General features: G+C 40.3%; 1 protein-coding gene across 2 annotated transcripts in view; it reads right to left on the reverse strand.

Moving 5' to 3' along the window:
- Positions 1 to 268: 268 nt before the first annotated feature.
- The window catches only part of LOC134662761 (serine/threonine-protein phosphatase rdgC), a 97,633-nt gene continuing 85,741 nt past the window's right edge, over positions 269 to 12,160 (reverse strand). For both annotated transcript variants that reach the window (XM_063519048.1, XM_063519047.1), the window contains exons 11-15: positions 9,740 to 9,925; positions 7,010 to 7,265; positions 1,717 to 1,865; positions 1,050 to 1,152; positions 269 to 577 (exon numbers count right to left, since the gene is read on the reverse strand). In XM_063519048.1, the coding sequence (XP_063375118.1) occupies positions 375 to 577; positions 1,050 to 1,152; positions 1,717 to 1,865; positions 7,010 to 7,265; positions 9,740 to 9,925 (897 nt within the window). In that variant the 3' untranslated portion in view covers positions 269 to 374. The remainder of the gene's footprint in view (positions 578 to 1,049; positions 1,153 to 1,716; positions 1,866 to 7,009; positions 7,266 to 9,739; positions 9,926 to 12,160) is intronic.

Raw genomic sequence — 12,160 nt, forward strand, 5'->3', positions numbered from 1 at the left:
ATGTATGCACGTAGGTCGATGTTGCTCTGTGGTCTGTGACCGATTAATCGCTCTTTGGCGTTGAACCTACGGTGCGGATATATCGGTCATTGGCGTCCAAAAAGTCTGGGTCTGGGTTTGAGACAGCGGCGTTACATGTCGCTTTCGAGCAGGCCAGGTCTACGCGGCGTGTCGTCACAATCTATCAACTCTATCTCTTCGATCTGTTGGGAACGGGATACGCTGGGAACGCTCTCGCCCAAGAGATGGGCCAGTCCGTTTTTGTTGGGTTTCTTGCTGATTTTAGGGTCTTCGTCGAGTTTGAGTACCTCAACGGTGACGCCAGTCTCGTCGCGATCGACCGCCGTCCGGCAGGGGCGGCGGCAGGGCTCCTGTCAAGTGTCCTCCTCGTCGTCGCCCTCGAGGCTCTTCTCCGCGAGCCGGAAGCTTTCAAGGAACTCGTTAAGGTCGACGAGTCCGTCTTTGTTAATGTCCATCAGGCGGCAGATGTCCACCAGCTGCTCTTGCGTCATCGGGTTCGGCATGTATTTACCAAGGAGCTGACACGCTTCCGAGAACTCCTCGAGAGTTATGTAGCCTGTCGATGGAACAATAAAAATTATCATTTTTGCATTTGATACGCTTACGCTTAAGCTTACGCTCCTGCTTCCTTCCCTAAAAAACTCATCGGACTCTTTGCGCGAAGCGCGAACCTTATGGTCTCATTTTCACGAGCGCTTTTACAACGCGAATTAAAAAAGCATTTGAATGACACAAATGGAAACATGTGTATTTATTTACACGGTGGCGGTAGCGCTTTTTATAAAGCATTGTTGGATTTTCAACTTTAAGTCTTTAAACCGAATTTAGCGTGCGAGCAGATTCAAAATCTTTTTTAACGCACGTTGTAAAAGCGCTCGTGCGAATGGGGCCTATATGAGTTCGCCAGCAACTGCCAACAAATATTTTTGTACTTTCGATTGATGAAACAATATAAATAGACGTGTTCAGAAGTAAGTGGGCTTGTAGGTCAACTTTGATTGATTGGTGCAGAGTGACGGAATACAAACCTGAGTTATCCTTGTCTAAGATTTTAAAAATAGCTTCTAAACTAGTCTTGTTTCTGTAAAGAGTGTCCACGACAGTCTGCGTGTCTGCTTTACGGGCCAGTTTCTGAAACAAGATATATAATTTAGTAAATATATGTATTTTTTGCCATTTTTAATAATCTTGAAGTGTGAAAAGCACGAGGCAATAACAACAATAGTTAATACAGAAAAAAAAAACAATAGTGAGGTACCCTAATACATAGGTATGTATATATATATATATATACATACCCATGGAAAATAACACAACATTATACAATAACTAGTTTCTGATCGAGATGATGATATTGTGCTACCAAAAGACGGTTCTTTGTCTAATCATTTTTTTTACATTTAAGATCATTCTTGAGCATTTCGAATCAAGTTCCACTTTACGAACATATTTTTATTTTATAATTAGAATATAAGAACCGGCCCAAAAGTTCTAAAATACATTAGATACTGAATGCTGACACGCGATGAAGCATTTGCAACTCTCGAAAATACCACCACCTTCACCTCCAGGCACCTTCTGTGCAGGCTCGCTCCATCGTAGGCCACGACTTCGCCTCTGCTAGTCTGTGGCCATGAGTAAGCCCATTTATAATATAAAAAAAAATACCTACACCTGCATATATTAAATACGTACATTAGCAGTGAACTCAAAGGTATCCATGTAGCGCACCCTGCGCGTGTCGGGGTCCGTGCGCACGAGTTTGTCCTTGAGCATGCGCCACGGCAGCCCGAGGTGCGTGGTCTCTTCCATGGCCGCGCACCAGTCGCTGATGGGTATGTATCCTGAGAACCAACAGTGAGCTATTTTGACTCGACAGCATGTTTTTTTTAAACCGGAAGCTAACTTTCAAATTCCCATGAAAACATGACGTTCACACTTTGAACGTCATATTTTTAACTTTTAATTTGTGTAATTGTGGCCACTTCCGCACTTTGGCACTTCGTGCAGAGTTAGCTTAGATGGACTTTAGAAGATTTACATATCAATCAAATTTTAAGTATATTCATACATGTAAAATCTGACCAAACCTAAATCGATCCAGCCATCTACGAGAAATCAGGGAACCTACTTATAGTTGTATTAAGAGCCCATCAACGTGCACACTAGCGCTACTGCTAATCGTGATTATTTAAATTTTACGAAATACATTTAAAAAAGGGGGCCGCTACGTACTGTATCTTGTATTAAAAGTACCTTTTGAATACATCAAACTAGTTTCTATGTTACTGGATTCGTCAATCTATAATAATCACGATTATTTAGCAGTGGCGCTAGTGTGCACGTTGATGGGCTCTTAAGTAGGTACCTAGATACCTTGTTTTCAAATAACAGAAGCGCCCGATATTTTATAATACTTACGCGGTTATCACACGGATACGGATATTACGGATCGTTACGCCGCTCCAGTGTCAGTGTGACAGCGCCGAACGCTAAGTGCGTATGGCAGAAGAGCCGACTGCCAAATCTCGAACCGACTTGATACCGCGATGAAATTCACAATGGTTTCCCATAAGAGTGATGCTAAGTCCAAATTTGATAGTCTGCCATGGCGGAACTTGCCAAACGTAGGAAAAAGAAGGCCACAAGCAAGCACTTCCAGCAAAAAATACTGACAGATTTCGCTTTTCTGTCTACGTCTACCTACAATACATGTAAATTTCTAACTGTTGCCATAACTATTATTTCGGTATCAGAATGGGTTAAATCAGTCCCTTTTTCGCACCGGAAGTGGCCTTCTTTTTCGTACCTTCGGCAAGTTCTGCCGTGGCAGACTATCAAATTCCGACTTAGCATCACTTTTGTGGGAAACCATTGTGCATTACATCGCGGTATCAAGTCGGTCCGAAATTTTGCAGTCGGCTCTTCTACCAGTACTTAAGTACCCATTAGCGGTCGTGCTCGCATTTCGGAGCGGCGTTCGGAGAATGGCTGTCCATTGTGAAGAGCGCCTTAACTTAAACTTAATCAAGAAGAATATTAATGTCGATAACACTTGATTTGATGAGAACCGATACAATTGTTGTAGAGCGTTGGGCGGAGGTTTTAATTTGAATGGGCTTATTAACTGACCCATATTTCACCTATTAATAGGTTTGGGGTTACCCATGTCGAATGAATATTATATATAGTTGTAGCTTTCTAATAGAGCCCGACGGCTAATCCTATTGTCCACTCGTACCACGTGCCACAACCACCTGCATAAAAAAATCGTTCGTTCACTTTACCCAGGTAATTGAATTACAACTCCTATGGAAATTGCAATAAGATTCAAAATGAACTAATGGATATAGTTATTTGTACAACAAGAGATCAAAGTTTGATATTTCTTCGAGTGCTTATTTTGAGTCCCGTGCAAGCGAAAGATTCTATACTAGATTCACGAGCGTAGCGAGTGAATCTAATTTAGAATCTTGAGCGTAGTAAGGGACTCAAAAGCGCACGAGATGTAAATAACTTTGATCTCGTGTAGTTCACAAAACTTTTCACCTCAGCAGTGAGAACATAAAAGTGAGTGCAATAAGATTCAAAATGAACTAATGGATATAGTTATTTGTACAACAAGAGATCAAAGTTTGATATTTCTTCGAGTGCTTATTTTGAGTCCCGTGCAAGCGAAAGATTCTATACTAGATTCACGAGCGTAGCGAGTGAATCTAATTTAGAATCTTGAGCGTAGTAAGGGACTCAAAAGCGCACGAGATGTAAATAACTTTGATCTCGTGTAGTTCACAAAACTTTTCACCTCAGCAGTGAGAACATATTAGTGAACCCGAAAAATGTATTCCTTCTTCATCACTTACCTATTCAATCATGTTTTCTTAAAATATACCAACAATTAAGTTTTCACCTCAGACGCTCGAACAAGGGTACTTTGCTACTTAAAACTTGTTCGAGCTGCTGAGGTGAAAAATATTTTGTTAGGATGTGTGTGGTCCGTTCAACTCGCCGGCACTTCAGTACTTCGGTTACTGAGTGTTGGCGAGTCGAACGCTACAGAACCAGTCTAAAATGTGTCATCGAGATGCGTAACAAAGGCGCGTTATCGGAGAGCGCACCTACACTGGTTTTTAGAGCGTTGGACCAGCCCGCGCTCAGGTGCCAAATAGAATATTTAAGACCCTTTTTTGCAGGTAAGTAGCACGTGCGGTTTTACTTAACAATAGACAATAGGATTGGCCGTCGGGCTCTATTACTCTATTAGAAAGCTACAAACTATACCTTGTTATAGGCTTTTAGTACCAAACTTAACTATTTTGTTAGCACTTAACCGTAATGTGTACCCTAAAGTACTTACTAGCCAATTAACTTCTAATAAGTTTTTGTGTAGTTGGTACTTTTCGTGACTAACAAGAGAAGCTATCCGAAAAAATTGCGAGGCCGATGACTAATGAGGTTATTTCCACAGTCTTTATGTACTTTCTTTGTGTAACTTTGAACCTTTCCTCTCTCTGAAGTTCCTGTAAAATCGCTAAAGCAAAGAGAGCCTATTTAGCCACCTTTGTAATTGTACAGAACAACTATAATCGAATTGATATAATCTTCAGCAATTAATACGTACTTACTGAAAGATAATCGATTGTTAAGAAAAATTCAGTGGACTTATATTAAGCTGAAATATAAAAAAATGTGTTTTAATAAAGTTAAGTGGTTGGGATAGTCGTTGATGCTATTAGCGACTAAAACGATTAGAAACTATGAAGGCAAGGAGAAATAAGTTTAATTACCTCAGCCGGCGCAGAGCAATTACAAACATACAATAGTGATGCCCGTCGCAGAGGCAGGCTAAAGAATGTTAATAATTAAAACCCTTCATTATTTCTGCGCATTCGTGCATGCGTCGTGCCCACAAATAAACCAACAACGATCTTGACGAATGAGGGTGTTCATGGAAAGATTTATAAAAATTCAGCCATTCCCCCAAAAACCTGGCAGTCAAATAAAAACCTAATATAAATTTCACTCGTTTCCTTGTCGAAACTAATTTTGCTGAGCACAGACTTTGACTTTGATGTGAATTTCAGTTTACATTACCGGATAAATATTTAACATGTTGTCAACTCCAATTTTGTCTAACCAGTATTTCATTAGGATATCTACTGAAAAAATGAAGGTATTTTAGCCGGATGTAACTACGACTACTACGAGTATATCAATTACTCGTGGTTATAACAATATAAACTGCTAAGATGATAATTATCTCGACAAAAATTTCAAAAATGGATTGCGTTGCAAGTAGTTATGGATAGGACTCGAGTCCTTTGAATCCTCTGCCTCAAGACTACTCAGTTTTTCAGACTCTTATTAATTAAGTCTAAACTCAAGTTCTTTTCAAATTGATTGAGACATTTGAGGCCCGAGTCTCTAGTAGAGACTTGAGTCCTTTTCAGAGAACTCTCGATTTTTATAAATAATTTCGAAATGTATTGTCTTTATGTACAGTTTGTGGATTAGGTGCATACATCATATTGTAATAACGCCTAATTTCTTTACTGTTATTTTGGAAACACCTATAAAATTGTTCACGGAGTCTTCATTCGGAGGCTCGAGTCCTTTAGAGTTGCTTTTAAAAAAGGCTCAACGAAGGCTCGAATCGGGACTTAAAACATTCAGAAGTTTTTTAAGTGCAGAGTCTCGTAAAAACGAGCTGAGTTCTTCAAATTCAGACTTAAAGGAATGGAGTTTTCCTACCAACACTAGTTGCATGGGCTGTACCTATTTGAGATTCCCTCCACGGAAGTTCCTGACAATGCAATGTGCTAGAAATCTGGTCTGAATTAAATTAACTTGTCTCGACAAATAATTGCCTGTGTCGTGCCTTCTGTTTGAACACTAAACACAAGCTAGCTTTGTCACACCTTAGTCTAGACTCGTTACTATAGAGGTGAATGTTGCAAGCCCCCCTTTAACATGTCGCTTTGTGCACAGACCGAACTACCTATTTAATTACTGGTAATAGTTACGGGTATTTGTTTTACAAGCGGGCAAAGTTGTTGTTTAACCCCTTGTGGTAGGTTAGGTTAGTAGTTTATGAGAGTATACATTTTTATACTGTTTCTCGAGGGTACTTTCAATTAACAATTTAGGTAAAAGAATCGTTATTTATGGAATGGGGAGTTAAAAATCAGAATTGAAATTGTATAACAAATCGATTTAAAACCAAATTTCAATTGTTTATCTTAAAAAAATGAAAAAATCGTACTTGGAAAGTTACATGATCTAGTGCAGAAACGTATTACTTTTTGCACACCTTTTGAAACAACAATGACCCTTTTTCAGAGCATGAGAAGTGAAAATGTATTTGCCGCATTGAAGGCAATCCAGTGTTCTTTATTAATTGACTTCAAGGTTTGATGGCGGTGGCTCCCCGGTTCCTCCAAGTCGGCTGGCCAACTTAATTTATTTTTTTGTTTTAATTTGTCAACTCGTCCGCCGCGAGTTTAATTTGCGAGTATAATTTGAATTCATAAAAATTGAGACCTTACCAGCTCTGAACATTTTTGTTTCTGCAGACGTATGAAAGATCTGGCTTTAGGCGATAACATCCGCAACGCTGCGGTCGATCGAGCAACGCGTGAACCGTGAAAGCCTATCAACGCCGAAATTGCCTTATTTCGTAGGTCGGTCGCGTGTGCCCGTGGTATGATAACACGCCTAATCAATTAAAGCCGCACATACCTACCTGAGCACCTCGATATCACTCCATTGAAAAGGTTGTAATATATTTTGCAGATACGTAGAAAATTCACACAGTTTTCTGTGTGTACGGAGGTAAAAAACGTACCTACGTGCGTTTATAGGGTTCCGTACCCCCGTGCGTCTGTCTGTCCGACTCGCACTTGACCGGTTTTTTTACTTACTAGTATGTCTATACAATTAACTACTAACGAAGCTATAATGGCGCGAACAAGTGACTCAATTAATTTACCGCTTTGCTCCACGTCCATACTGCGGAAGTAGGCCTCGAGCGGCCTCCGCGCCGACATGATGAGGTTGTGCAGCTCGCGCATCGCCGAGGACTCGACGAGGCCGACACGTTGCCGGAACGTGAGCCGTCTAGTGCGCGAGACCGCCGCCGTGTACTGCACGAACTGCCGCTCAAGCGAGTTGCCGCACAGCTTCAAATATGCGCCCTTGTTGGAGCCCAGCTCGTAGTAGTTGGATGCGGAGAAGATTGTGATGACCTGGCGACAAACGTACAGTAGGAGTTGATTGAATAGAAGTGATAGTGTTATTGTACACTTCCTGAGCGGATGTCACGATGCTGATATCTACATAGAATCCGGATCGGAATATACTGGGATTGAAGGGAAATTCAATAAAGGTCGGTTGGTTATACCATGCATGACATGCTAGAGAAAAAATATGGACACCTTTCGACATACGTACAAACCACGGAACAAAGAAAGCGCGGGCGCCATTTGTTTTGTGGTACAAACACTGCAAATAGGTATTTGTATATATCTTAATGCGTTACTGTTAGTGCTTTTAAAAGCAATATGTGTACTTAGTCATGTTTAAATTGAAACATTTAACTTTAGCCATACCATTAAAGTATATGTTTGTGATGCATCACATCATTCACAGCCTCAGATCACAGCATGCAGCACTCTATTCGTACGTCCTGGACCTTAAACCTACTTTTGGTCTGAAACGACTCGAACTCGTATCCAATGTATAACTGGCATAACAATTCCTTGACTACCGAACCCTAAAAACCGATAGAAAATCAAGACACATAAAGATAATTAATGATGACGTCAAAAACAGACAAGAAAATAAGGACACAATGATAATGAATGATGGTTGGTAAAGTGGGAGTCCTAAATAAATAACCCATTAGACGGCTCACAAGACGACGCGCGCACGTTTCCATTTCTCAAAATATTCCTTACCATTCCATAACTGCGTCGACTAGTACGGTAATACGACATACGACCTATAGGTGATATTCAGATAGCAACTGCAGCTGAATTACTGCTGCGGCGTTAATGCGGGCGCTGTCGCCGTCACTTTCCTTGATGAAATTATAGACGTTCGTTGCCGCGTTTAATCCGCACCGTTTGCACCGTTACTCATTTTATTAATCAAGGTAATTGACAGTAACAGAGCTCACCTTAATGGTTGCATTGTGATTGCGACTACAGCAGTATTGCTATTGCAGTGTTAATGCAGCTGCAAGAAACGGGCGATGTCATCATCAAACTCCTTTTAAAATGAGTGACAGATTGATTACGACTAATCGCTACAGAGCAATGCAGCATCAACAGCAACGCAATTCATCAAGGAAATTAACCGCATGCCGTCCGTTTCCCGATGCAGCAACACGATAATTAGAAACAGCGACTCGTCTGAATTGTTGGTGCAAAAACTGACGGTAGTGAGATGCGATTAATTGCAGGACCCACGGCGTAATAGTACCGACTATTCGCTATGTGCACGACTGGTGCTGCCCTCATTTTGTCGGACTTTCTACGTTAAATCTTATGGAGTAAAATTAGTTGCCGGCTGCCGCTAGTACTAATGTCGGACATTCCATAAGATTACCTGTGTTTGTGACGATCAGCACCACTTCCCCGTCCACCGACTTCGCACTTTCCCAATACAAGTATAGGCACAGGCGTCTTTTCGTCTCATGTACATATGCGTCATAATGCGAAGACTATTATATTATTGGCTGTGTGAGCTGTAGATTTTGCGAGGAGCATTAGAAAATATGGGCCTTCCCTTACAGTGGAATTAGCTATTCAAAAGAAAATGAAAGTTACATAGCGTACTTTCTCAGGCTATTACTAACATCGCTTGCAAAGCACCCGCCTACGACAAACCAATATTAGTGTGACTGGAATCCGCAGGTAACAATGGGTATTCAGAGGTCCCTCTATACAGGAAAGTCAGAGGCGAATGCTCGGATAGTGATTGGATTTATCTCGCTGAAGGGCTTCTTGGAGATTGTAGAACCTCTTGAAAATAACAAGCTTATCTGTATTACTTACGTCGCTTATTACATAAAGATACTCAAGATATAATAATTGGTTCATGTTTAGCATCTCCTTAGTGTCATATTACTGATTCCTTATGTTTTTTTCATATCAGAAAGGTGACAAACAAGATTACGGCCCACCTGATGTTAAGCAGTCACCGCAGCATATACAAGACCACCTGTTGTCTGCCTCTATCTTTCATCAATTGTTTTTTCCTAGTTGTATCATTTACTGAGGTGTGTCAATATAAGAGCCTATACTATGTATAAAATAATATGTACAACACTACATACTTACAGAGTAAGTAGCAGACCCTGTGGCCACGTAGTCCGACTGCTTTGTCCTACTAGTCGGACGACGAGGATTTATTTTTCCCGTTGGTTCGTCTATCAGACTGCATGGAATCGCAACTCCATGTCGCCCGAGTGATTGGTCTACCTGGCCTTTTTAATTCCTGATATCGACTAATCGGACAAGAAACTCACTCGAATTGCGATTCCATGCAGTCTGATAGACGAACCAACGGGAAAAATAAATCCACGTCGTCCGACTAGTAGGACAAAGCAGTCGGACTACGTGGCCACAGGGGTAGCAGAGCTATTGCCTTAGGGACTTTGTGTATTTTCAGAAATCCTTGAGTCCTAAAAGGAATTTTATAATTTGATAAAACTTACGTTTCCGTTATGCAATAGCTCGTACCCGCCCGGCTTGCACTCGTGGCTGCGTATCAGGAAGCTGAGCTTGTTCTTCTGCAGGAACGAAGTGGTCACGTCAGGGCCGAAGTAGGTGCCCGCGCCGCGCAGCGCGTTCGCCACGCACCCGCCAACGGCCTGGGGGTCTGACCAGAGGATGTCGAATACCTGGGAAATTTATCACGTTATCAATCGGACATTGTAAATAACATTTTTATAATACATTCGGAAACTTTTTGGAGTCATATTATGAAAACTAGAGATCTATTTGAATTAATAAACCCGACACGCATAACAGAAGCTTCTGTACCACAGAAAGTTTATAATATCTGTGTTAAAGCAGTGTATGTAACTGGACATAATTAGGCATTAAAATACTCGTGTGATCCTATTATCAAACCCACTCTCTTATTTAAACGCCTTTCATCGTGTAACAGTCACAGTCTCTTATTATAACTGTATCGGATCCGAAGACAATATTTTTCAATACTCGGAAAGGCACACTTGATTTTTCTAAAACAGATAGCAAAGTTGCATTTTATTCTCTAAGAGTGGCAACATAATTTGGCTTTGATTTGTAATATTTTATAGCTAGTAATTTCCTCGCGTTGGCATAATGAAAAATTGTTAAATAACTCTTATTGAATAAAACCTTGAGAGTAACTTGATATTGATTTTAAATTTATTGCTTGTGCTTGCTCTTGCAACTACATGCGTAGAATACAGATACTATCAAATCCATATCAATTCAAGTTGAGATTTAAAATTTGCATGCAATATGTACTAGTAGAGATGCACCAGAAGAGAAGAATATCAACTTGAGACTTGAAAAAAATTTAAGGCTACAGGTAGCGAGGTCACATGATTGACAGCTTGAAATCTTTAATAGAAAAAAACCGAATTCACATAACAGTTTGAAATGCCATTTAAATTATTTTCTTACAATATCAATAATTACAATTAGCCCCAAGACGTAAAATGCTTATCGCGGAGAAGTTTCATTCTGATCTTCATGAGCAGTTTTATTTCACCAAACAAAATAGCACTGTTTAAATATAAATGCTTGTTTTTAGGGTTCCGTACCCAAAGGGTAAAAACGGGACCCTATTACTAAGACTCCGCTGTCCGTCCGTCCGTCCGTCCGTCTGTCACCAGGCTGTATCTCACGAACCGTGATAGCTAGACAGTTGAAATTTTCACAGGTGATGTATTTCTGTTGCCGCTATAACAACAAATACTAAAAACAGAATAAAATAAAGATTTAAGTGGGGCTCCCATACAACAAACGTGATTTTTGACCGTAGTTAAGCAACGTCGGGCGGGGTCAGTACTTGGATGGGTGACCGGTTTTTTGCTTGTTTTGCTCTATTTTTTGTTGATGGTGCGGAACCCTCCGTGCGCGAGTCCGACTCGCACTTGGCCGGTTTTTAGAATACGAAGACTTGAAGAGGTGAATTACGTGTCATTGAGATGTTCCGTCCTGGTCATCAACGGTTCCACTTCATCATCATTTGAGGAGTTCCCTCGATTTTGCCGATGTGTAATTTTTTGTTATTATTGAAACTATATACTGTGTAACAAAATAGAATCCTCAAAAGAAGAAGAGAGAGAAATAGAACTCCTGTTGGAATTTTGAAGTCGGTTAAAAATAAGTTAAGATTTCAAATTATTACAACAGTAGGTAAATTTAATTACATATTAGGTTATTTAATATGTACCTATAGGTTTGTTTAAATGAATGAAGCCAATTATAAAAGCAGTTAATATCAAATTACTAGTATACTGCCCCATCGTAGATTTTTTTCTTAGCAAGAAAATTATCGTATACAAATTAAGGAAGGCAAAAAAGATTGAATCTGACAATTTATCGCTGACTAACGCTATTCATCAGCGCCTATTCGAAGGAAAATTGTATTTTTGGGCCTAGGAGGTGTAATATTCTTCCCCAGAACGCATAAAAGATGTATCAGCCGTTGGAAACTCATTCAATTGTTTACTGTATTCTCGCGCAACAAATGCTAAATTCGTACTGATTTTCCATGGTTGTTACGTCTGCTGTGCGTGTCAGACAGTAATGTAATTAATGGGGAGAAGGAAAAATGCTCGTTGCCAGTAAGTGAGCTGGGCTCTCTATTGAATCGTTCATTTGAACCTTAGGTGCGTGGCTCAATGGGACGGAGTAGTTCAAAGAACTATATGGCAAGCTGTAGCGACCATTCACACTATCCCACAGGGTATCTGCACAAGGCTGATACGATTCCGGGGCAAGTGGAATGTATGAAACTTGTATAGTTACAGTAAATTTGTAAAAGTAATATCTTCGAGCGAACCTGCGTCGTAATGTCGGAAATGAAGGTAACAATAAAGTCGTTATAGACCTGGTTTTGAAAATGTTTTAAGGTT

This window comes from Cydia amplana, chromosome 3 (assembly GCF_948474715.1).
Source record: "Cydia amplana chromosome 3, ilCydAmpl1.1, whole genome shotgun sequence".
Taxonomy (NCBI): Eukaryota; Metazoa; Arthropoda; class Insecta; order Lepidoptera; family Tortricidae; genus Cydia; species Cydia amplana.